Source organism: Marmota flaviventris, chromosome 5 (genome assembly GCF_047511675.1).
Source record: "Marmota flaviventris isolate mMarFla1 chromosome 5, mMarFla1.hap1, whole genome shotgun sequence".
NCBI lineage: Eukaryota > Metazoa > Chordata > Mammalia > Rodentia > Sciuridae > Marmota > Marmota flaviventris.
The window spans coordinates 30,984,253-31,009,275 of NC_092502.1; the positions used below are offsets into that span (position 1 = coordinate 30,984,253).

The window sequence follows — 25,023 nt, forward strand, 5'->3', positions numbered from 1 at the left end:
ACATGTGGCAGCTCTTCTCTCTGTGACCCTGGCACATTACCATCCCTCCTGTACAGCTGGAACACCACTCAGAGATAAAAACAGAAAACCACTCTGCAGAATCCTGTCAGCTGAACACTCAGAAGCCACAGGGCTGCCTTCACAGGACTCACAGGCTACATGGGGGAGGCTTCCCAGTGGCACCAGAACTGTAATTACAACATGGAGGAAGAGCCAGTTGTGGTGGTACTCACCTATAATCCCAGCCACTCTGGAGGCTGAGGCAGGAAGGTCCCAAGTTCAAGGCTAGCCTGGGTAACTTAGCAAGACCCTGTCTCAAAATAAAAATATAAAAAGGGTGGGGATGTGACTTGGTGCTAGAGCACCCCTGGGTTCAGTCTCCAGTATGGGGAAGGAAGAAGAAGAAAAGGATAGAAGAGGAGGAATAAGAAGGATGAGAAAAATTTGGGGTGGGAAATGGTACTACAACAAGGTTTTCCACAGTAAAGCAAAAGCTGACAGTAACCACAGGTTACCAAACATATGAAGGGGTCATCTTTCCTCAAGAAATTCTAAAAGGCAAACATTTAAAAGATTTATTTTGTTGTTACATTGTGAATACAAACTTTATTTCCAAATTGTCTTTTACTACTTAAATATGTTCGTTGATGTCATATTTTTTAATCTGTAAAAATTATTTGGGGATCTAAAATTGTATGGATTGCATAAGTTTTCTTATTAAAATAACAAAAATTTTGAACCCAGAGGTGCTTAACCACTGAGCCAAATCCCCCAGTCCTTTTTATTTTTTATTTTGAGACAGGGTCTTGCTAAATTGCTTAGGGCCTAAGTTGCTGAGGCAGGCTTTGAATTCGTGATCCTCTGCCTCATCCACCCAAGATGCTGGGATTACAGGCATGCACCACGGCACCCAGCAAGACAACAAATTTTTTTTTTTTAATTCCTTTTTTTTTCCTTCTTTCTTTCCTATTTTTTTGGAGGGGTGTGCATTTGGTGAACAGAGGGATTTGTTGTTATATATTCATACATGCACACAATATAACAACATAAAAATAGCACTTAAAAAAAAAAAAAAACTTTCTAGGAGTGACAGGAATTGAACCCAGGGCTTCACTACATGTGCTCTACCACTGAGCTATCTCCCAGCCTTTTTTTCCACAGCAGTAATGGGGGTTGAACCCAGGGTGCACTGAGCTACATCCCCAACACTTTTTATTTTTCTATTTTGAGACAGGGTCTTACCTTAGTTGCCAGGCTGGAATTTCATCTCCTGACTCAGCCTCCTGAGTAGCTGGTTATAGGCATGTGCCATCATGCCTGGCTGCCAACTTTCTTTTTTTTTGGTATCAGGGATTGAACCCAGAGGTCCATAACCACTGAGCAACATCCCTAGCCCTCTCATTTTTTATTTTCAGACAGGGTCTTGCTAAATTGCTTAGACCCTCACTAAACTGCTGAGGTAACTTGAAACAGGGTTTCAAGAAGTAGGGAGGATCCAGGTATTGTGGCACACACCTATAATCCCAGCAACTGTAGAGGCTGTGGCAGGAAGAGCACCAGTTCAAGACCAGCCTGGGGAATTTGGTGAAACCCTGTCTCAAAACAGGCCTCGAACTTGAAACCCTTCTGCCTCAGCTTCCCAAGCCACTGGGATTACAAGAATTACCATGCCTAGCTTCTGCCAATTTGTTTTTGATTTAATAACTTTGAACTTGGTTCCAGGGTTAAAAGGTCAATATAGCAGGCTTGAAACCACACAATCAAAGGCACTTAATTTGTATCAGTTATCAGACTAACATTCCTCCCACTATTTATGGAGGAGCACACCGGTTAATCCCTGCAACTCCGGTGACTTGAAGCAGGAGGATGGCAAGTTGGAGGCCAGAGTGGCCTACTCTGTCTCAAAATAAAAAATATAAAGGGCTGGTTTAATGGTAGAGTACCTCAGGGTTCAATACCCAGTACCATATTGGAAAGGACAAATAAGAATACCAAGGTCAACGGAAATCTAGGCCGGTTCATAACTCTATCTGTGTCAACTGTCCACTAATCTACAGAACTTCCAACTGACCAATTACTCAGAGCTCTTCCTTACCCTCACCCCAAATCTCTTTCCCCTGAAGGGTTCACGGCAACACTCAGCTGTGTTCACATGCCCTAAGAAATAGGGGGTAAGAATTACGGGAGGGCTGGGTATGCGGCTCAGTGGTAGAGCGCTCGCCTCGCACGTGTGAGGCCCTGGGTTAGATCCTCAGCTCCACATAAAAATAAATAAAATAAAGGTACTGAGTCCAACTAAACTAAAAAATAAAATAATAATAATAAAAAAGAATTAGGGGAAATATAAAAGGTTAGGGAAAGCTTGTGGGCGGTGAGAAGGGACTGAAATTGCTGATAAAGTGATCAGGGGAACCTCCTCCATGGGTAACATTTGGGCAGATTTCCCAGGAAGCGGTCCACCGGCAATTTGGGGAGAAGCGGTCCAGATGAAGGCGTTCAGTTAATGGGGTTGTCCCTAGCTCTGTATGTTTGTTTCATAGCTGCACAACGGCGTCCAGGAAAAAGAAAACAAAGGATGAGGAAATTATGCAAGAACAGAATAAAGCTTTAGCAGTATCCGGCTTTACCTTAACTTGCGGACACACCCCCCAGGGCCAGCTCGGGAACCGCATTGCCCATCTGAGGAAAGACGTTCTAGGTATTGGAATCACATCGAGTACAGACTTCCCCGTCGCAGACTCCGTTCTTTAGGCAAGGTTCCTGCCCGCAACACGTGCTCACGCCCTCACCAAGCGCAGGTGCCTCCACTAACAGTTCCCAAAGCCTGTGACGCCCATCCGTTAAACAAACACAAGTGGGCATCCTACGCTCTCTCCTTTCCTCTGGGCTCCGCCCTAGATAGAGGTTCTCTTGGCCCTGCCCCTAATCTGATCAGTCAAGAGTGGTCCCGCCCCTAGACACAAGACTCCGCCCCCTATTTTATGATTGGCCTGAATCGGAGACCTCATTTTCTAATTGGTGATAGTGTGCGCATGGCTAGATGACCCGGAAGTAATTCCCGAGACGGCGGGCCGCGTGGATTCATCTTTGGGTCTGGGTTGCTGCGGCTGCCGGGATGACCAAAATAAAGGCAGACCCCGACGGACCCGAGACTCCGGCTGAGGCGTGCTGCGGAGAGCGCACTTACCATGAGCTGCTGGTCAATCTGAACCCTATCGCGCAGCCTCTGGCTTCTCGCAGACTCACGCGGAAGCTCTATAAATGCATCAAGAAAGGTATAGTCGGCGCCGGCGTAACCCGGGTAGGGGGCGCGGGCGGCTGGATGCGGCATTCGACTGATTTCTTCTGTCGTTGCAGCGGTGAAGCAGAAGCAAATTCGGCGCGGAGTTAAGGAGGTTCAGAAGTTTGTCAACAAAGGCGAGAAAGGGTAAGAACTCTCCTTCCGCCCAATTTTGCATATCTAATTGAATGCCTGCTACTACTGATAGCAGGTATTCGGTATAGGTAGGGTTAACTCTGACCCAGCCACATAAACAGTCAAGCAGTAGATGAACTCCCTTCAACACGAGCTCTTAGGACCCCTGGCTTCATTCATTAATTAGACTGAGTCTACTGGTTTTCAAGTACTGTGTTGTGGAAAGACAATGACATGGGTCATAAAATCACACACAAAAAGTTGGGATAATAGTCATTGAAATTAGAATGACTTCATTATCCTACTTATTTCTTTTCTGGCATTTATCAGAATCTGAAGCACACTTATATTTTTATTCCCTGTATTTCCCACTCAGGCCAGGCAGTACCTTGAGAACAGGGCCTTTTACTGGTTTATGTAAAGAAGTCTCTGGTTCACTGTAGGTGCTCAAAAGATAATGTTGGTTTCCATGGTAGAGCACTTGCCTTAGCATTTGTGAGACCCTGGATTTGATCCCCAGCACTGCAAAGAGAATGTGTGTGATGGGATTTGATGCTCACTGGAGAATCTGACCTAGTTGTTCATGTGGGGATGCATGAGGGAAAGCTTCCCTGAGCAGGCCCATTTGTGCTGAGATCTGACAACACAGGATTGATTTGGGGAAGCAGGGTCCTGACAGCTGAAAGTGTGGATCCCAGGGCAAGAGTGTAGTGCTGAACCTCCTCATGGTGCCTTGTGAGTTATGTAAGTTTACTTTTTTTTTTTAGAACTTTGGGTGGCCATTTAAGGTTAAAGGCAGGAAGGAAAAAAACTATGTTTACACCTTAAGGTTTTTCTAGCAATTGAAGAAGGGAATAAGAGGCAAGATATGGGAAAATCCAGTAGGCGACAACTATTGTCCAGGAGAAGTGATGGGGGAAGATAGGTTTGAGAGCACATTCAGATAGGGAGACTAAAGAGGTATGGATGGTTTCATTCCCAGCCAAATGGATAGAGGGCTCATTTTCTGAGGTTGTAAACAGTGGAGAACCAGGTTTGTGTGAAAAGATCATAAGTTTGGTTTTAGGCAACTTTTTGAGATGCCTCGGAGACACACTGCCCTCCATCCCCAGCTTAACTGCCCAACAGGGATATGGCTATATTTGTTTGGAGCACGGAAAAGAGAAGGCCAAGCTGGAGGGAATAGATATGGGAGTGAGTAGTGCACTTGACACAAGGGCAGTGGATTGAGTCATCCAGGGAGAAGATACTGAGAGAAGGCACCCACAGACCAGGCTATGAGGAACACCAACAGTTAAAGGCTGCTTAAAGAAGAGCCTGGAACTAGTGCAGTAATTCATGCCTATAATCCCAGCAGCTCATGAGGCTGAGGCAGGAGGATTGCAAGTTCAAAGCAAACCTCAGCAACTTAGCAAGACCTTGTCTCTTAAAAAAATATATTAAAATGGCTGGGGATGTGGCTCTGTGGTTACACAACCATGGGTTCAATCCCTGGTACTAAAAAAAAAAGCCAAGCCTGCAGCTGGGCAGCTGGGCAGGGTGGGGCTGAGGCAAGAAGATTCCAAGTTTGAGGCCAGCTTCAGCAACTTAGCAAAACGCCATTCCAAAAATAAAATTAAAAAGGCTAGAGATATATCTCAGAAGTAAAGTGCCCCTGGGTTTGATACCCAGAACCAATAATAATAAGAAAGAGGAGACTGCAGAACATATAATGCAGGAGGCAAAAAGGAAACTAGAGGTGTGGAAGCAGAACTTTTTTTTTTTTTTTTTTTGGTGGTGGTGCTAGGGATTAAACCCAGGGCCTTATGCATGTGAGGCAAGCACTTGACCAACTGAGCTATATCCCCAGCCCTGGAAGCAGGATTTTGTTTTTTGTTGTTGTTTTTTAATATTTATTTAGTTGTAGATGAACACACAGTATCTTTATTCATTTTTATGTGGTGCTGAGGATTGAACCCAGTGCCTCACACATGTCAGGCAAGCGCTTTACCACTGAGCTATATCCCCAGCCCTGGAAGCAGGACTTTGAATTCAGGGTTCCTACATCTGCTTTTGTCATTCACCCTTGAGAGAATACTCTTCCTTCTGTGTCTTCAGGCTTTCTCAGGCCCTTGCCCCAAGCCCTAATACCTTGGTAGCTAGAACCATAGTAGAGCATTCTCTGGCAAACTTTTCCCTTTTGGGACAGAGCTCATGCTTCTTAGCCTGTCTTTAAAGGACCATAAGTGGGACCCCTGCCGATCTCTTCAGCTTTGTTTTCTACTGTCTTCCCTATCCTAAGATTACAAAGACATCTCAGGCTCCCCACAACCAGCCTCTATATATCTGGTATTGGTCTGATTCCCTCAGTCTTACACTTTCCACACCTCCTACCCCTCCACTGGCTACCTGACATTATTCAGCTGTCCATTCAAGTGTCTCTTGCTAGCCTCAGAGTTGAATTCTTATTCTTTGACATTTCTGCAGTACTTCATCTATCCCAGCACTGTACTATTTATCATACTTGGTGGCATTTACATGCTTTCAAGAAGTAGAGTTCACTTCCCCATATGAATGCCTCTGTCCAACAACTTTGCACTCCCTTCAGAATTTAGCAGGCCCACACCAATAACTGTAGATTCCTTGGGGGTGGCACATCTTATTCATCTCTCTATTCCCAAGGCCCACCCAGATGTGGAACTCAGGACTGAAAGAAAGAAGGGAGCAAATTAGAAACGATGCTTCTCTCGGGGGTGGGGATGTGGCTCAAGCGGTAGCGCGCTCGCCTGGCGTGCGTGCGGCCCGGGTTCGATCCTCAGCACCACATACAAACAAAGATGTTGTGTCCGCTGAAAACTAAAAAATATTAAAAATTCTCTCTCTCTCCTTAAAAAAAAAAAAAAGAAAGAAAGAAAGAAATGATGGTTCTCTCATTTCAGGATCATGGTTTTGGCAGGAGATACGTTACCAATTGAGGTGTACTGCCATCTCCCAGTTATGTGTGAAGACCGGAATCTGCCCTATGTTTATATCCCCTCTAAGACGGTAAGGAGCATTGCCACACACACACACCTTGGTCAGCCCTGGGGAGGGGTTCCAGAATGCAGTCTGCAGCAGCAGGCTGAATGGGAAAGAACTCATATCCTTAAGCATTACGACAGGTTTTGGTGGCTTCTTGGTCCTTTGCTTCTTAGTTGTGGGACAGATAAGTTACATTTCTACACTTGTTTTTTTGAGACAGGACCACCTTACATTATATAGGCTGACCCAGAATTCCTGGGCTCAAGCAATCCTCCTGCTTCAGCCTCCCATGTAGCTGAGACTATAGGTGTGTGCCACCATGCCTGGAGGGTTTCCTCTGGACCATGAGAATGAAAACAGATGTACATGAAAGTGCTCATAAACTTTTAAGATGCCGCATCCATGTTAGTTATGTTAGGTGGATTCATGCTCAGAGTAGGTGTTTTTGGAACCTGTATCTATCCTTGTCCTTCCATAGCAGGAATGAGGTATAGGGCATAGGATGTGGAAGATGGCAGAGACTTAGCACAGGCCCCACCCTGCCTATGAGGACAGCACCTGCAAGGCTGGAGCCCTTTTACAGTAGCCATGTGGGAATGTAGGCCCGGTGTTGCTGGACCAGGGCTTGAAAGTTTGCTTGGGATTAAATGATGGCAGCCAGTTAAGTCACCCAGGCTGACCTCGATCTTGCAATCCTCCTGCCTCAGCCTAAACCTCAGGAGTAGCTGGATTACAGGTGTGCACCACCACTGCACCTGGCTGGAAATGTTTTTAAAAACAATGTGTACTCAGTAGAACACAGCTGTGGGCCAAATTACGCTAGTTGGTTATATAGTTGTGACTCTGGCATAGGGGCTATATAGGCTTTTTTCCAAACCACCTCACTTTTCCTCTTCTTTAAAGGACCTGGGTGCAGCTGCTGGCTCCAAGCGCCCCACCTGTGTGATAATGGTCAAGCCCCACGAGGAATACCAAGAAGCCTACGATGAATGCTTGGAGGAAGTGCAGGCCCTGCCACCTCCCTTGTGAAGGACTTGGACAGCAGCCTAGGCACCTGTTCCAGAAGCTGTTGAGCTGGTACCAGGATGATTGCCCATCCTCATAGCATCTTCCAATTCCATGAGGATTCTTCCCAGCTAGCTCCAACAGCTGTTTGTTGAAGGTAGAGCCAGCATCTTTCCATCAGTTCCACTTCCTGTTGAGCTTCAATGAAGAGAGTTCCAAGAATATGGAGTGGGAGAAGTAAATTCTAAGACTAAAATGTGATGAGTCTGTGGGTATTTTTTTTTTTTTTTAAAGCATCAGCAGCTGGTGTAGCCAAGGAGTTGGCAGGCAGGAAAGAGTGGAAGCATCCCTTCTCACCAGAGAACCCAAAGAATGTTCAGTGCTAATGCTTGGTAACTCAGGGCCCATGCTTTGGTTTAAGCTAAGAAATGATTTTTTGGTAAGAGAGATTGAACTCAGCAGTGCTTTATCATTGAACCATATTCTGAGCCCCTTTATTGACATAGGGTGTAAGTTGCTGAAGCTGATCTCAAACCTTTGCCTCAGACTCCTGAGTAGTTGAGAAGCTGAGATTGCAAGCATGCACCACAGTGCCCAGCTTGAGAACTGATTTTCCTGTGTACTCAGAACTTTCAACTCTCATTTTCAGGAGAAGTGTAGGCTTTGAGATGAGGCAGCAGGGCCTGCAGCCACTACATAAATAGACAGTCCCATTCCTCTTTTCTTCCAGGAGCTTTAAAAACCATTGTGGACCCTGGGCACTGTGATGTATACCTGTAATCCCAGCAACTCAGGAGGCTGAGACAAGAGGATCAAAAGTTTAATTCCAGCCTCAGCAACTTAGTGGGGAAAAAAAAGAAACGTGGAAAACTTACTGGGAAAAAACTTAAAAAACAGTAAATTTTTTTTTCCTTATACTAGGGATTAAACCTGGGAACAGTCTACCACTAAGTCACATCCCCAGTCCTTTTTTATTTTTTGAGACAGGGTCTTGCTAAGTTGCTGAGGCTGGCCTAGAACTTGGAATCCTCCTGCCTCAGCCTTCCAAGTCACTGGATTACAGACATGCCCCACAGCACCTGGCTAGTAGATTTAATATAGGAATATGAAGCTAAATACAAACCCAGGCCTTTCTCCTTCTTAACATAATGGCCTTTGCAAACACTGTATACCTGAGGTCCCTCCCTGCCTTATAAACTCCCTCACCACAGGATTTAGTACCCATAGCAACCAGTCTTCAGCCTCCCTGGGGTAATCTGCAAAGAGTTTATGCTTGGGTCAAGAGCTGTTGAAACTCTTAATCTTAAATCCTTTCATCTTAAATCCTCTTACAGTGATTTCTAATAAGATTTTATACACATATATATAAAAGCACCTTGCCCAGGGTTGCACATCTCCCACATTTTCCCCCGAGGCAGACTTTCCAGATGACCTGGCTAACCATGGTTCTGTTAGCAGCCACCAGGCCATGCCAGTATGTATGGTGCAGCGGGCACATAATTGTCAGTGAAGCTCCAGGCTGGCTAGAAGTAAGGAGAAGAGCTGTGAATATATTTGCTCAAAGTTATAAAACAACAGCATTCAGTTCTAACTTGTACTATTTACAACGGGGAATGGATATACAGTTGAGGCTATACAGTGGGAGGAGCTGGCCACAGCTGCATCTAGGCTGAGAGGCAGAGGTGGATACAGCCTTCACATGGCAGTAAAAGCCATGGCTGAGGATGGGGTGGAAGATTGTTGCTGATGTCCAAGACCTTTGCTACTCTGTCAGTTGCTAAGTGGGGCAAATATAAACAGCAAAAGTACAGAGGCCAGCATTTCCCTTTCCTTATAGCCAAGAAGGTAGCTGCCCAGTCTAGCTCTTAACCTCTTTTCTTGGCCTCTGCCAAAAGCTTGGCCAGGCTCCACCCCATGGTAGTGTTCCTTAGCCAGTTCCTCTGAAATGAATTTTAATCCACTAAAGCCACTCATCCATCCGCCCCTAGACAGACTGAGGCTCATGGGAGAAAACCCCTTCCAACAAAGTTCCTTCCAGGCAGCAATCAGAATATGATGCGTTTCCCGTCTGCTGGGTTCTGCTCCATGGGACAATAAGGACATTTCAACCTGCAAAGGGAGAACCAAGACCATCTCAGGGGTGGCCAGCACAGCAGCCTGGTCAAGATAGAATTAGGCGGGGGGGGGACTTACTTTCCTCCATTAATGAGCTTGTTTAGTGCGTCTCGGGAAATGACATGGCCACAGATGAGCTTGATGGGAGGGTTGGAATCCGATGTCTGCTGGCGGAGGATGGGGCAAGCAAACACCGAGTGGTACCAGCACTTCATGCCTAGTTCAATCTCAATCTGGAGAGGGTGACAAAGGATTGAGTTCCATTTTCTGTCCTGGCTGTATTTCCTGGTGCCTGCCTTGTGCTAACGCCTCCCCCTACCAGGCCTCACCGGCAACTCATCCTTGTGACTCCAGACCCCAGTGCACTGCCTCTGCTCAATCACAGCTTTGATGTTCATCAGCACGGGCAGCGCCACACAGCCAGAGGCAAAGCTGCAGAACAAAGAGCAGGGGCTGGAGTAGCTCAGACCACAGAGACCTGGACGACAGACAAAAGGACTGGTGCAGCATGTCTTTGGCAAGGGACTTGAGACAGGATTAAAAAGTAGCGAAAGATAAAATCAGTCCTTGAAAATCCCTCAGTGGCTCATAAAATGCTATATATGTAGACAGGTATGTCTAACTCTAGAGAGTCATTCTAATGTACCCCAAAGTTTGAGAACCTATAAGAAAGACAAAGAGAAGCTCCAGAGCAGATATCTGCTCATCCAAACCAATGAAAAATGGTATGCTGGTCATGGTGGTGCACACCTGTAATCCCACCAACTCGGGAGGCTGAGACAGGAGGATCGAAAGTTGGAAGCCAGCCTGGGCAACTTAGCGAGATCCTGTCTCAAAATAAAAAATAAAAATGGCTGGGGATGAAGCTCAGTGGTAGAGCACCCCTGAGTTCAAAATCCCCAGTAAACACACACTAAAAAAATTCCATGGTGTGACTTGGAGGACAGTGGTCAATTTGGAAGGGCCCCAGCCCATTTACAGGGTCTATCCTACTGTCTTGTATACCAGTAGGATAGTGGCTATAATCTAGGATACTGAAAAATGAGAAAGGGGGATTCAGTTCTCAAAAATCATCGCATGGGTGATAGGGAGCTCACTGGTGGGGAACTTGGATGATGAATTCTAGAAATGCACAGGGTAGTGCTGTACAGCACAAAGCCTGTCAAAAGGCCAGTGGTGTTCTTGCCAGGAAATAATAATCCAAATCCATGGTAACAAAGTAGATGAAAGTGGAGTCAGTCTTCCACATTGGGGAACAGTATAAAACTCCATAACCAGTCTAAATAAAATGCAATGTGAAGCTGGGCAGTAGGGTACACACCTGTAATCCCAGCTACTCAGGAGGCTAAGGCAGGAGGATCACAAGCTGGAGTTAGCCTCAGCAACTTAGTGAGACCCTGTCTCAAAATTTAAATCTTAAAAGGACTAGGGATTTATTTAGCTCAGTGGTAAAGCTGAGTTCAATCCTCAGTGGAAAAAAAAAAAAAATTTAAATTAAAATAAAAAGAGCTGGGGCTGGGATTGTGGCTCAGCGGTAGAGAGCTCGCCTAGCACAGGCGGGACCCGGGTTCCATCCTCAGCACCACATAAAAATAAAAAGGCATTGTGTTGTGTCCATCTACACCTAAAAAATAAATATTAATAAATAAATAAATAAAATAAAAAGAGCTGAGTAGAACACCCCTAGGCTGAATCCCCAGTACTGCAAAAAAAGCAATGTGACAGCTGTCCACTGTGGTGGAGTATAGCTCTGGGGTCAGTCCAAGTGTCCTTTATTCTGTGGGCATGCTAATTCCATGGTGAACTGCCACTTCCTCATCTGTAAAATGAGGACAACAGTACCTCCAATTCCCAGAGTTATTGTGAAGCTGGGATAGAAGGATATTACTGTGACGGAGACTTTTAAGCAACAGCTCTAAATTCACATTACTCTACCACACAAGTCTCCCCTGAGGGAAGTGGCTGTTTGAGAGAAGAGACCAAAAGGTCACAGGGCTGCACAAAGGCATGGATTTGTCTTCATTGGGAGGGTCTTGCCATAATCTAGGAGAGATGTGCAGGCAAGGCAGGGCCCTCTATTTTAACTATAAAAACGGGGAATTTCTGCCTCAAAGGATGATTCGGTGAAAACACCAAGAAGCATCCCAGTAGGTGGCAGTGCCTTGGCAAAATCATGTTTCCCTCTAAGCCCTCCCCCTTATGCTGCCCTCCCAGGCTGGGTCATACCTGACACTGAGTGGGGACTCCACAGAGAGCCCCAGCAGGGAACAAGCATCCCGGGTAAAGGTCTCACAGATCTCTGCCCAGTGGCTGCTGTCCAGGAGGTGGCAGTAGGGCGACTTCTCCAAACCCAGCCGCAGGTACACAAGGCTGCCCATCATCACCTGAATCTCTACAAGGCAACCAAGCAGCAGTTCAGAGGATGCAGGGGCTCCAATCCATCCTGCGGGGGAGGGCAGCAGGACTGAGAAGCACAATTCTGTGAGCTCCACTGAACACTGCAGCTCCCTGGCCCCTTGACAGACTGAGCAGGAACTGAAACACCCTCAGGCAAAACTGATTCTAAAACCAGCTGGAAGGGGAAGTCTAGGCTGCTGCCATAAATCAAGAACAGGTGTTGCCAACATGGAATCAGGAGGCAGTCCCTTTCCAATCCTCTTTTCATCCTTCTGTTTGCATCAAAAGCAAGTCTCCACTTAGCACAAAATGTCTCCACTCACCAACTCTAATCTCCCTTTTTAACAAAAGCAGATCCCATGTTTGACACTTTCAGGAGACAGCAGTATCTAACAAAAATTTAAAATCATTGCTTGTGGGCTGGGGATGTACTCAGTGGTAGAGTGCTTGCCTAGCATGTGTGTGGCCCCGGGTTCATCCCTGGTTGAGGAGTATGGGTCATTCAAAGGCAAGACTCAAAGGACAGGCTTGGAAATGCAAATATGAAGGAAGGGGACTCAGGAAGAATATGCCAGAGAAGATGCTCAGGTGAGTCTTATTAAACAGGGCCCTTCTAGGTAGGTAGAAACATATGAGGCAGAGGAAGCAGCATGAGGGCATGGCATGCTCTGGGTATAGGTATGGTACACAGCAGGCACTGGAGACTTGATGTGTCTGAGATGACAGTATAAAGATTTCGCAGATGTGGATGAAGAAGAGCACTGAGTGTGGAGCTTACCTCAGAGGCAATAAGGGGTCAAAGAGAGTTTTTCAGGTTGGGGAGAGGCATCTGGGTGTCAGAACCCAATGTGGGCACAGGGACTGGCAAACTGACACATCAGCTGGACCCCAGCAGCACCACCCTCAGTGCCTGGGCACATACCCCGCTGGTGGAGTCGAGCAAAAGGCTGAAAGTGCCGGGCATAACTGAGGGCCTCCAGCTGCTTCTCAGGGCCGCCTGCAAGGAGACGGATGAAGTGCAGTCGGTGCAGCTTGAACTCCAGGGAACTGTTGAGCTCCAGCAGGCGCTGCCTATGAGAAACGGCCCATCTGGGAAGAAAGGAGCCATGTTGGTGGGGCCTAAAAAGTGGGCTCTGGCACAGCCAGAATCTGAGAGAAGGGATCCAAAAGAGTGTGAGGCCCTTGAGACAGGGCTGGAAGCATGTCAAGCACATCCGGGTGAAATGAAGACCACAGACAAGTTCGGCCCCTGAGAGGCTATGACAGAGTGCTACTAGCCCACCCATGGTCCTCCTTACTCAAGCGCAGGCCCCAGGTCTTGTTCGTGCAGAGCTTCCAGGATTCGATTCAACTCCAAGAAGGGCTGCTTGAAATCCAAGTCCACATTCAGTGTTGATTCCTGTGGGGGAGAAAGAGAGATCTCACCACTGGAAGACAGTTTCCAAAATTCTGTTAGACACATAATAAAACTTGATCTGCCAAAAACAGACTGAAGTGAGGCAGAGTTTGCAAGGCAAGCCATGGTCTCCTGCCAGCCACATAGGTCCCTCTTATTCCCATTTCATTTCTAAGGAGGTCGAGTGCCACAGGCTGACCTCCCAGAGTGCAGAGTGCAGACCACAAACTATATCCCACCATTGGGGTACTGAGAACAGTCCTCAGGCCTGACACTGATGAGCTTGGTGAGAAAATTCCTTTTAAATTCTCCTAATTACATTAAGGCAAAGACTCCTTTTCTTCCATTGCCAATGTGTCTTTAATGCTTAACAAGTGCTACTTTATCATTTCACTAATCCCCTTTTTAATAAGGGGATATCAGGCTTCAACTTAGCAACCTGGCTACTGTAGAAATCAGTAACTTTGCTTTTCATCATATATCTTTTTAGAGCAACCTTCTATTTTATGGAAGGGAAATGATTTCTAAAATACATGTATTTAAACAATGGCAGGGATTTAATAGGAAGAAAATGATCAGATAAAAAGCAGAATGAGTAGGTACCCTCAGCACCTTCCCAAACAACCTGATTCCTGGCACAGTCATTACCTGGCACAGCTCCTCAGCAACACTGAGCATGCCCTGCTGGTACAAGTGCTCCACAATGGCCAGCTGCAGAATCTGCTGTTGCTTCTCCCGTGAGTCCCATACCGCGTCGGAGACCACACCACATATCTCAGAGTCAAAGTTCTGACAAGGAGAGATAGGGCCCAATAACTTCAGTGCCCACAATTGCTCTCCTGCCAAGCTCCAGGATATTCCCACCCCTAGTCCTCGGGCTGCCCACATGCTCACCCTGTCAATGGCTTTGCCCACTCGGGACACGCTGCTGTGAATGTCCTTATGGTCTGAAGCCAGTTTCTGGACAGTGTCTTTGATCTTCCGGCAGCACTGGGACATCACCAGGGAGAGGGTAGCTGAGAGAGGGGTCCCTTGGAGTGCTTCAGAGAAACAGTGGAGCAAGTCAGGACACAGAGGATCCATTTCTGCTTCCTCTATTCTAAATGCTGGCCTGGTAATAAAGTGCTTGCCTAGCATGCATGAGGCCCTGGATTTGCTCCCCAGCACCACCAAAAAAAAAAAAAAAAGTAGCTGAGGAAGTAGTTCATTGCTAAATGCCGGCCTGGCAGCCTGAACTCCACAGTGAAATATCTAGCTTCTATTTCAGGTCCTGCCACTTTTTAACTTGGAACTGGTCAAGTGGGAGAAGCCAATTTATCCCTTATGCTTTCATTCCTTCATCTATAAAAACTGTAGATTGCTATAAAATGAAGACAATTTGGCACTTACTGTGAGTTGACTATTTTAGCTCATGTACTGCATTCATACACAGAATTATACGTTTGTCAAGTGAAACACTGACCCACTCTATACCAGTAATTCCACTTCCAAGAGAAATAAAAGTGATGGCCACCCAAAATCTTATATGTGAATAAGAAATAACCCAAATGTTTATCAACTAATGGATAAATAAAATGTGGCCTATCCATACAATCAATATTATTTAGCCATAAAAAGGAATAAAGCTAGGCATGGTGGTAGTCCCTGCTACTTGGGAGGTGGGAGGATCACGGGAGTCTACAAGTTTGAGACCAGCCTGAGCAACACAGCAAGATCCTGTATCAAAAAGAAATGAAGTCTTGGTACATGCTACAACATGGAAGAATCTTGAAAACATTATGCTATTGAAAGAAGTCAGAAACAAAAGGCCACATATTGTATGAATCTATATATATGAAGTGTCCAGAATAGGTAGATCTATACAGACAAAGTAAATAAGCAATTGCCAGGGTGTTAGTGGGAGGAATGGACAGACTATTAATGGGTTGGGTATCTTTTGGGGGTGATGACAATGTTCTAAAATTAGATAGTAGTAATGATTGTTCAACTTTGTAAATATTCTAAAAAACCACTGAATTGTATACTCGAAAAGAGTGAGCTTAATGATATATGAATTGTAGCTCAAAAGAGAGATAGGTTGGGGATGTAGTTCAGTGGTAAAGTGCTTGCCTAACATGCATGAGGTCCTGGGTTTGATCACTAGCACCATCAAAAAAAGAATAAAGAGCCGGGCGCGATGGCACATGCCTGTAATCCCAGTGGCACGGGAGGCTGAAATAGGAGGATCTCAAGTTCAAAGCCAGCCTCAACCTCAGTGAGGCACTAAACAACTCAGTGAGACCCTGTCTCTAAATAAAATATGCAAAAGAGCTGGGGGTGTGGATCAGTGGTTGAGCACCCCTGAGTTCAATCCCTGGTACCCAAATTAAAAAAAGAAAGAAAGAAGGGGACCAAAAAAAATAAAGACAACAGAATAATTTCAGATAAATTAATAATTTTGGTTGGTCTTTTTGAAAGAGCTCAGAGAATGCCATCACACCCATTTGAAGAGGCCTAGAGGTATATGTATCAATGTCCTAATCATCCTTCCCGGACCACGTCACCAAGTAGCCCTAGATCTCCTCCATCCACAGGAAGTCTGGTATGGGGATCTCTCAGGGGTGGACACCCACCTGCATTGGCCAGCTCAGCCCGCAGCTGGCCCACATAGTGTAGCAGCTCCTCCAGGCTCTGCTCACAGTGCTGCCCATAGGTCAGGAACTTCTGCAGGACTTTGTCCAGCTCTCTCTCCACACATGCACATTGCTCCATGACAGCCTCTGCCTGAGGAATGTCAACTGGGTCAAGCCCAAAATGGACCAGGGTGACACAGTAGGGGAGCTCCCAGACCATTTATTCAGATCCCTCTCACCATTCCCATATCATATATCAATATTCAGAAATCCCCTGCATTGCTAGGTATGGTGGCACATGCTTTGTTATAAAACATGAACCAAAAACAAAGTATTAAAAAAAAACAAACAACAACAACAAAAAAAAAAAACCCTTGATCCTGTCCTTATATAAGTCTGGTGTCCTCCCACAGGTACCTGGGTGGATGGATGGGAAGCTGTGGACCAGATCTGTTTTGTTAAGCAGGGGATTCCTTTTTTTTTTTTTTTTTTGGTACTAGGGATTATACCAGGAGCACTTTACTACTAAGCTATATCCCAGTCCTTTATTATTTTTTATTTTGAGAGAGGGTCTCACCAAGTTGCTCAGGGCCCCACTAAGTTGCTGAGGCTCGCCTTGAACTTGTGATCCTCCTGCCTCACTATTCTGAGTCACAGATATTACAGGTGTGTACCACCATACCCAGTTTTTTCAGTTTTTAGTTTGGTTTGACTTTTTTGATACTAGGGTTCATAACCACTGAACTACATCCCAGATCTTTTTATTTTTATTTTGAGACAGAGTCTCACTAAGGTTCTGAGCGTCTCCCTAAACTGGTGAGTTTGGCCTGGAACTTGTGCTCTTCCTGCCTCAGCCTCCTGAGTAACTGGGATTGCAGGGAATGCACCGCCACATCCAGCTCATTTCCCTTTTAAATCAGGACACAGAGCAGGCCTCACACAATCCTTAGCAGGCTATACAGTCTAACTAGAAACCCATACACTGCACAGGGTCATATCTCATGTATTTCTTATATTCCTTATGGCCACCTCTTACAGTTTGTGAAATTGGTTATCCATATACTACAGTGATACAAACCATCAAGGCAATCCTTGAATGGATAACATTTGGAAATATAGCTTAGAGAATAACTGCCAACCATGTTGGTCTGATGGGCCTGGCCTTTCCCTCTAGTGTCAGCCAACCCCCACTGCTAGCTCATGGATAGGCACCTTGTGCCCAACCAACCAGAACCCTCATTCTCACAGCCCGACGCCCTGATACATGTTGCTTCCCCCTGGTCTGCTCTCTGGCCCATCTTTCTCCAGTTTGTCAGATGTCACAGGAAGCTAGCCCTCTTCTTAAACCCTTCTCACCCTAGGTCACTGCTCCCCACCATTTTAGAGCAGGCTTTGACACTGAACACACAATCTTCAAAATGTTGGTGACAGAATTAATTTCCCTCCTCATATATCTACAGGATTTGAAATGAGGGGACTGTTTACACATCCCTCTAAAATGGTCAAATCTAGCCAGTTGTCATTCTCTTAAGGAGTACAGGTGCACACCTATAATCCCAGCAGCTCGGGAGGTAAGGCAGGAGGATGGCAAGTTCAAGGCCAGCTTGGGCAACTTAGTGAGACCCCCATCTCAAAATAAAAAATAAAGAGGACTGGGGGTGGGCTGGGGATGTGGCTCAAGCGGTAGCGCGCTTGCCTGGCATGCGTGCGGCCCGGGTTCGATCCGCAGCACCGCATACAAACAGGGATGTTGTGTCCACCGAAAACTAGAAAATAAATATAAAAAATTCTCTCTCTCTCTTAAAAAAAAAAAAAAAAGGACTAGGGGTATATTTCAGTGGTGGAGTCCCCCTGGGTTCAACCACCAGTACCCACCCCACCACACACACACCAAAAAGAGGTACAGAGTAACATCATAAAGAAAATCCTATGTCCAAGATGAACATCAGAATCTTCCCACTTTCACCAGACTCTTCCCCATTTCCAGCAAAACCACTAGTCCTGGCCTCATCACCTCAGTCCCATTCTATAACCCTATCTCCCTAGACACAGGGAACAAGTAAAAAGGAAATGGCACCTGGGGCCTTGGGATATGTTTAACCTTCTCTCCTTATAGCTGATGCTATCAAACACACTAAAATTTGTAACCATGGTGTCCAGAAGAAATGCCACCCTACCCCAAAGAAATACACTATAACTGGATATGTGCCAGTGTGGGCAAAAGGTAACATAGACTCCCATCTAAAATTATATGAAAATTTTATTGCTATTATTAATAGCTAACATTTCATAAGCGCTTATTATGTACCAGGCATTGCTCTAATGACTTCACATGCATTAACTCATTCATTTAATTCTCACAAAAACACCATGAGGTATGTACAGTTATTAGACCCACTTTGCAGATGAGAAAATGAGACACAGAAAGATTAAATAAGTTGCCCAAGGTCACACCATCTGGGAAGCGGAGGAGTGGGAAATGAAGCCGGGCAGTCTGGCTCTAGGCTCCAGAGCCCGTCCCTGAAGTACTTCATATTACAAGTATGGCCAGAACCAGCTTAACAGGTCACTATTTTACTAGGAAAGGAAAGCAGCAAATACTTGTGGTTGGAATCAATGTACAGTAACCATTAATGATAACAAGAAACAGGAAGTTAACCACAGAGCCTGTGAGAACCATCTGCTGGGGAACATGGGAAGACAAAAGAACGTTTGCCAAGTGTCTGGGAACCAGAGTCACAATTTACCAAAAATAAACATGTCTCAAAAAGGTCAGGACCTTACCAAGGTCAAAAGGTCTGGTCCTGTTGGATATCGAGTGACATGAGGACCATGAAAACCCAAAGCAGCATCTTGAGACTTCATTAAAAAGTTGAGGAAGGAGTCAGGGATGTGGCACAATTTATAATCCCAAGGATTCACGAGGCTGATGCAGGAGGATCACCAGCGACATCAGTCTTGAAAACTTAGTAAGACCCTGTCTTAAAATAAAAAACAAGGCCAAGGCAGGAGGATCACAAGTTCAAGCCAGCCTCAGCAACTTAGCAAGACTCTTATCTCAAAATAAAATAAAAAAGGACTGGGGATGTGGCTCAGTGGCTAGGCACCCCCGGGTTCAAGCCCCATTCGTGGGGAAGAGTGTTGAGGAAGGAGATGGGCATAGGCTTTTCATCCCAGCATTGTTTGTTGTAGCAAAGACTGGGAGAAAAATCTAGGGGCCTCATCACTAGAAGATTCAGTAAGTAAGTAAAAAAGTGGGGGTGCACCTATGGAAATCTGTGTGGCACTTAGAAACTGTATTCTAGCTATATCCACAGCCACATCAGGAAGATCCCAAAGCATGATCATGAGGTACAGGCAATAAAATGAAGTCCAGGTGTTTTAAATAAAAACTTAAAACATATGCATACAACTAAGGCAAATAAAAGATATACACCAAATAAAAGGATAAACAGTGTCCCGTGGTATCTGTAGGGGATTGGATTTCCCTAGGATACTATGGGTGCTCAAGTTCCTAATACATAATTGGGCTGGAGTCGTGGCTCAGTGGTAGAGCACCTGCCTAGCATGTGTGAGGCACTGGGTTCAAAATAAATAAATAAAATAAAGGTACTGTGTCCACCTATAACTAAAAAAAAAAAAATTTTTTTAAATGGCACAGGAGGGGCTGGGGTTGTGGCTCAGCAGTAGAGCACTTGCCTTGCACATGCAGAACCCTGGGTTCGCTCCTCAGCACCACATAAAAATAAACAAATAAAATAAAGGTATTGTGTCCAACTACAACTAAAAAATAAATATTTTTTAAAAAATGGCATAGGGGCTGGAGTTGTAGCTCAGCAGTAGAGCTCTTGCCTCGTATGTGTGAGGCACTGCATTTGATTCCCAGCATCACATATAGATAATAAAAGTCCATCGACAACTAAAAAATAAAGAAATAATGATGTAATATTTGACATTACCTACACATTCTCCCCTATGCCCTGAGCATGCTAAACACATACTCTACCACCGAGTTACATCCCCAGCAGCCCCTTTCCTATACTTTAAATCATCTCTAGACTACTTATAATACCTAATACAATGTAAATGCTATATAAATAATTATTATACTGTAGGAAATAATGGCAAGAAAAAATAGACTATACATCTTCAGTGCAGACACAACTTTTTTTCTGCATATTTCTGATCTGTGATCTCTTGAATCCACAGATGAGAACCCATGAATGTGGAGGGCTGATTATACACAAAACACATCAGAGTGGTTTCCTATAGTGGGGAGAAAGGGAGGGATGGAGATAATAAGGGGATACATACATAAATGCAAACAAGAAAAAGGCCCTTCCAGGTGTGGTGGAGCATGACTGTAATCCCAGCAACTTTAGAGGCTGAAGCAGGCCAGTCTGGGCAATTTAGTGAGTTGGGTTTTTTTTGTTTTGTTTTGTTTTTAAGAAAAGGCTAGGAATGCCGCTTAGCAGCATAACACTTGCCTAGCATGTGCAAGGCCCTGGGTTCAATCCCCTATACAAGAAGAGAAAAAAAGGAAAGGGACCTGCATGGACCAATTAAATATACTGTGAACTGAAATGTGTTATTAACTCAATAAAAAAAAAAAAATTTTTGAAAAGAGGCGCTGGAGTGTTCCTCAGTATTAGAGTACTTGCTAGCATGTGCAAGGCCCTGGGTTGGATCCCCTGTACAGTAATCAATCAATCAATCAATCAAATTCAATTCAATTAAAAATAAAAGAGTCAGGAAACCAGGACTCCCTGCAGGTATTCAATCCAAAGAGCCCAAGAGGCTAATTCAGTCCATTTGGAACAAACCATGCTGCTTAAATCAATCCATCATCTTCACCAAACACAAGAATGTGTGTATTTGTCTTTGACAAACTGCATGATTAATATAAATGCCAATGCCTCGAATTTCACATCCACTGATCCTAAGCCTCCCTCCCCAAGACCTCAGTGTACAGAAATTATCCACCAGGGTGATCGTTCCAAAACACACATCTGATCCTGTCACCCCTTTGCTCAATACTGCTATGGCTTGATACACAAGCCCTTTGCAATTATGTATTCACTTCCTTTGCACAAGCTGTTCCTATTCTAGAGAATCTTATGTATTTCTTTTTTGCATGGAGAATATGAGCTAATTATCAGCTCCCCATGAAACCCTCAATGACCTCTCCCTACCTCCTTTTCTACTTCACAAGCCTGTCCAGGGGCATCTGCACCACACACATCTGAGTCTCTACTGTGACACAGTAACTATCTGTTCATTCATCTATCTCCCTGCACTGGACTATGAGCTCTCAAAGACTAACATTAGTCCCATCTTCTCCCTTCCTTCAGTGCCCAGTCCATGGCCTGGTTCATGAATGAGTGCTCAGTAAGTACTTGCTGATTAAATGGTGCATCTGCCAGACATGGTAGCTCTTACCTATAATCCCAGAGACTCAGAAGGCTGAGGCAGAGGATCACAAGTTCAAGGCTAGCCTCAGCAATTTAATGAGGCCCTGAGCAAATGGGCTCAGTGGCGAAGTATCCCTGGATTCAATCCCCAGTACCAAAATAATTAATTAAAATAAATAGTGCATCCATTCCCTAATCTTTGACCTAGAGAGCTTGAGCTCAAACCTGTAGGTATGAACAGAAAGACACATGAGGGAAGTATTAAATCTTCACTTAGGCAGGCATGGGAGTTTTGCCCCTAATTTTAAGCATCCCAAAACAAGAGGGCTCCTGGGGAGGGAAGAAGGGAAATTTGTGCCAATCATAGACTAGTCCCTTTTGCCTTTTATCTCCATTGCCTCCATTGACCTAATTATTGTACTTTTACAGTCGCCATCCTTATATCTTTTCTACCTTACATAACATTCCTCTGCTCAAAACCAATAGATTTTTCCACCGTACATGGAATAAAATCCTCTCCCTCTATTTGGCCTACAAGATTCTACATGAACAGTCCCACACCCCACCCAACTACCTTTCCAACTTCATCACCCCACTACTCTTCCCCTCACATGCTTCATTCTAGCCACATTAGCCTTCTTTCTGGTTTTTTTTTTTTTTTTTCCACTACATCCAATTTATTTCTGCCTCAGGGCCTTTGTACTGGTTCTTCCCTCAGCCTGGATTACTTTCCCATCTCTTCCCACGGCTGGCTCTTTTTTATTCAGATCTCAACACAAATGCCATCTTTTTTGAAAGGCTTTCCTAGACCACAGTATATAATGCTGACCCCTCTGCCTCAACCTCACACCAGTCACCCTATTATATGGCCCTGTTCCTTTTCTTCATTGCACATAGCTATCTGAAGTTTCAAATCTCTTTTCTCACTGACCAAAACTGGAAGGAGGAAAAAGCCCACCATTTTGCTGAGCAGCAAGACCCTACTGAGATTACATCTGCATTAATGAGCAAACTGGCAAACTCCCACTTATCCTTCAAAAGACCCGGTTCAAATGCCCTGCCCTGCCGGGGACCCCTCCTCCCGCAGGTGTTTACCTCCGACCCAGGGGGGTCGCACTAGGATGGGACCCAGCGACTCCACCCCTTGAGGAAGCTCTACGAGGATGGGGAGTCCTGATTCTGTGGGACTCCAGCTCCCGGGCCGGGGTCAAAGACTGCAAAGAGAACAAGCCCAAGGATGAATTGGCCTCCCTGGCCCTGAGCCTGGGAAGCCGACCGCGCTGCGCTAGCCCCGCCGCCGCACCCCTCGCCGCCCCCCACGCCTCCGCCAGCAGCCCTGGGCCCTCACCTCCGGGCCCAGAAGCCCCAGGGCACTCACCTAGTCCTACAGCCGGGGCCCGGCTTCCGGCGCCGCTGTCATGGGAACCGGAAGTCGCGACGGTTGCACCTAGTGTCTGGACTCTCCCATGCGCGGTTTTGCAGGGGGAGGGGGATGGCCGGCTAACTCGCCTGCGGCAGGTCTTCTCTTCCCTCCCGCGCCGAAAGTGGAGGCGCCCACAGGAGCCGACGGCCAGTCGCAGACCCTGTGTCGCGCCCTGGCAACCCGCTCCCAGACTCCCAGTTCCTCGGACAAGGCCCCAACCTCCCAGATAGCGGGAAGGAATCAGACCGAACCACTCGCTCGCCCGCGGGGGTGTGCGGGGCTGGCGGCCCACAGGGTAGAGGTGCACCTTGGTTCCTGCGCTGCGGGATCCGGCTCAGAAGCCCCAAACCACGCAAAAAAAAATGCCTGCCTCCTTTCTGTCACCTGTAATTCAAAGTAAATAGAGCGCTGGGGGTGTGGCATGGGCAAGGCCTGCAGTTCCGCCCCCAGAACCACAAGTAGTAGTAGTACTAGTAATAATAATAATAATTATTACAATAATAATAATAAAATATCTCTAAACAGCACTATGTATGTAAGGGTGATCCAGCAGGCAGGCTTTTTTCGTAGTGTTTTATTTTTTGTTTGTGTGTGTGTGTGTGTGTGATAACAAGTAATGTTTAAAAGAAAAGTCCTTGCTGGTTTGTTGTTTTGTTTTGGTAGTGGAATCTGAACCCAGGGGCACCCTACCACAGAGCTACATCCCGCTTAGCTTAGGCCTAAATTGCTGAGATTGGCTAGGAACTAGCAATCCTCCTGCCTCAGCCTCCTGAGTTGCTGGGATTACAGACAGGCACTACCATACCAGGCTTCTATTTTTTATTTTGAGGGAGGGTCTGCTGAGTAATCCAGGCTGGCCTCTGACTTTCCATCCTCCTTTTTCAGCCTTGTGAGTAACTGCTGTACTCCTAGACCCTAAACCCATACTTAATCTGCCCACAGGATAATCAATTTGAGAATGGAATTATGCGGACAGGAAAGATGGCACAGCATGTGCCCTCCTGCCCTCCATGGGTTGCCCTTCTTACAGTAAGGGTGACACATCTGTCCTAAGCAGGAAGGGTGTATCTGAAAGGAAAAAGAAGATGGTGACTCCAAACCCAGGTCAGAACTGAATTTACCAGGCCCTCTTCTTCTGAAGGGAAGGGCTAGAGAACTCCCACCCTCTCCTCAGACCTCAAAGACTTAAACAAAAAATAGCCCCACAATAAAGTTTCAATCTCCGTTTTCCTGGGTCTCTGTTTCCCTGATTTACTGCTCCCTTTTATGGTTGATTTCACTCCAGGTCATTCGGGCTGCAACCCTTCACACCTCCTCTTCTTCCCTGCCCCCACCCCTTGCACAATCTTGTTTTGTTTTCTTAATAAAGCACATCACTTGCACAATCTGGCTTTGTTTTCTTTACAACCTTCACTTGAAATTATGTTTACTTGTTGATCTATCTTCTGGCCCTTAACCCTGCCTCCCCTACATTTTAAGATTAAAAGCTCCATTGGGACCTGGACTTTGTGTTCATCATTGCTAGAAACCAGTAGGTGCATAAAGATGCTGGGAGGAAGCGGATATTCTCATACGAAAGAAGAAACCCTGGCTCAAAAACCTTCGGAAGCACAGCAGGTGAGGAGCCAGTCAGTTCAGAGAGGGACCCTATGCCCGCGGGGGCGTCAGATGGAGCATCTTGGAGGTGCCTGGCGGTGCACTCACTCGGATCCTGGGTGGTCCTGGACCCACACGCGGAAGCGGCGGGGGCGAAGAGTTGAATGAACCGTGCTTGGGGCCAAGGAGGCCAGGCGGCCTCTAAGCTGAGCAGGAGCCGACAGGACCTCACAGGCTTTGGAGACCGCCCCTGGGCTTCCCTACTTCTTCTCTGGAGCCCTGGCCGCCTTCCCTACAGAGCGGGGTGTGGGCAAAGTTGGGAAGAACCTTGAAAACACCGCTCACATCAGGTGGTTTAACCTTTGCTGTCTTGTCTTCCCCAATATGTGATTTTCCTTGTGTTCAGACTTGTTAATTTCACTGTGCACCAACTTTTACTGCAAAGTTGATTTTATCATTCTTTTCTCATTGGGGTTGTTTATATTTGGTTTTTGTTGAGGGGATGGGGTTGCTTCCAAACAAGTTGCTTCACTAGCTCCTCTCCATTAATTCAGCAATAGTTTGTTGAGCTTTCTGCCAATTTCCTAGGATTTGATTTTTAAAATTTAACTCATAAAATAATAACCCAATGTCCATTTTATCTCAAAAGGGAT

The 25,023-nt window shown here is 45.8% G+C and overlaps 2 protein-coding genes across 7 annotated transcripts; one reads left to right on the forward strand and one right to left on the reverse strand.

Annotated features, from left to right (window-relative positions):
• Nucleotides 1-3,050: 3,050 nt before the first annotated feature.
• Nhp2 (NHP2 ribonucleoprotein) lies at nucleotides 3,051-7,681 on the forward strand. The gene is made up of 4 exons (XM_027949589.2): nucleotides 3,051-3,275; nucleotides 3,358-3,427; nucleotides 6,334-6,439; nucleotides 7,319-7,681. The coding sequence occupies exons 1-4, from the start codon at nucleotides 3,116-3,118 to the stop codon at nucleotides 7,442-7,444; spliced, it is 462 nt and encodes a 153-aa protein (XP_027805390.1). The 5' UTR covers nucleotides 3,051-3,115; the 3' UTR covers nucleotides 7,445-7,681.
• Nucleotides 7,682-7,885: 204 nt separating this feature from the next.
• Rmnd5b (required for meiotic nuclear division 5 homolog B) lies at nucleotides 7,886-23,149 on the reverse strand. Of its 6 annotated transcripts, none has more exons than XM_027949627.2 (11): nucleotides 22,730-23,135; nucleotides 22,447-22,565; nucleotides 15,941-16,091; nucleotides 14,223-14,368; nucleotides 13,977-14,117; nucleotides 13,231-13,331; nucleotides 12,855-13,021; nucleotides 11,762-11,978; nucleotides 9,865-9,967; nucleotides 9,614-9,768; nucleotides 7,886-9,529 (listed from the first exon to the last, which is right to left on the reverse strand). In XM_027949627.2, the coding sequence occupies exons 3-11, from the start codon at nucleotides 16,077-16,079 to the stop codon at nucleotides 9,466-9,468; spliced, it is 1,233 nt and encodes a 410-aa protein (XP_027805428.1). In that variant the 5' UTR covers nucleotides 16,080-16,091; nucleotides 22,447-22,565; nucleotides 22,730-23,135; the 3' UTR covers nucleotides 7,886-9,465. The 6 variants fall into 6 exon arrangements, with proteins under 6 accessions (XP_027805428.1, XP_027805429.1, XP_071468170.1 ...); XM_071612067.1 differs by lacking the exon at nucleotides 7,886-9,529 and adding an exon at nucleotides 18,725-18,921 and having other exon boundaries at nucleotides 9,679-9,768; nucleotides 9,865-10,013; nucleotides 22,730-23,149; XM_027949628.2 differs by lacking the exon at nucleotides 22,447-22,565 and having other exon boundaries at nucleotides 22,730-23,136.
• Between the last annotated feature and the right edge of the window lie 1,874 nt (nucleotides 23,150-25,023).

Bases quoted from the DNA above. Each gene is read 5' to 3' on its own strand.
- Nhp2 (XM_027949589.2), top strand. From the start codon at position 3,116: ATGACCAAAATAAAGGCAGACCCCGACGGACCCGAGACTCCGGCTGAG. The intron at 3,276-3,357 runs GTATAGTCGGCG...CTGTCGTTGCAG, and splicing joins CTATAAATGCATCAAGAAAG to CGGTGAAGCAGAAGCAAATT. The intron at 6,440-7,318 runs GTAAGGAGCATT...TCTTCTTTAAAG, and splicing joins TTTATATCCCCTCTAAGACG to GACCTGGGTGCAGCTGCTGG.
- Rmnd5b (XM_027949625.2), bottom strand. From the start codon at position 18,805: ATGAAGTCTCAAGATGCTGCTTTGGGTTTTCATGGTCCTCATGTCACT. The intron at 16,092-18,724 runs GTAAGGTCCTGA...GACATTCCTCAG, and splicing joins GACCAGACCTTTTGACCTTG to GCAGAGGCTGTCATGGAGCA. The intron at 14,369-15,940 runs GTGGGTGTCCAC...GTTTCTCTGAAG, and splicing joins GGCTGAGCTGGCCAATGCAG to CACTCCAAGGGACCCCTCTC.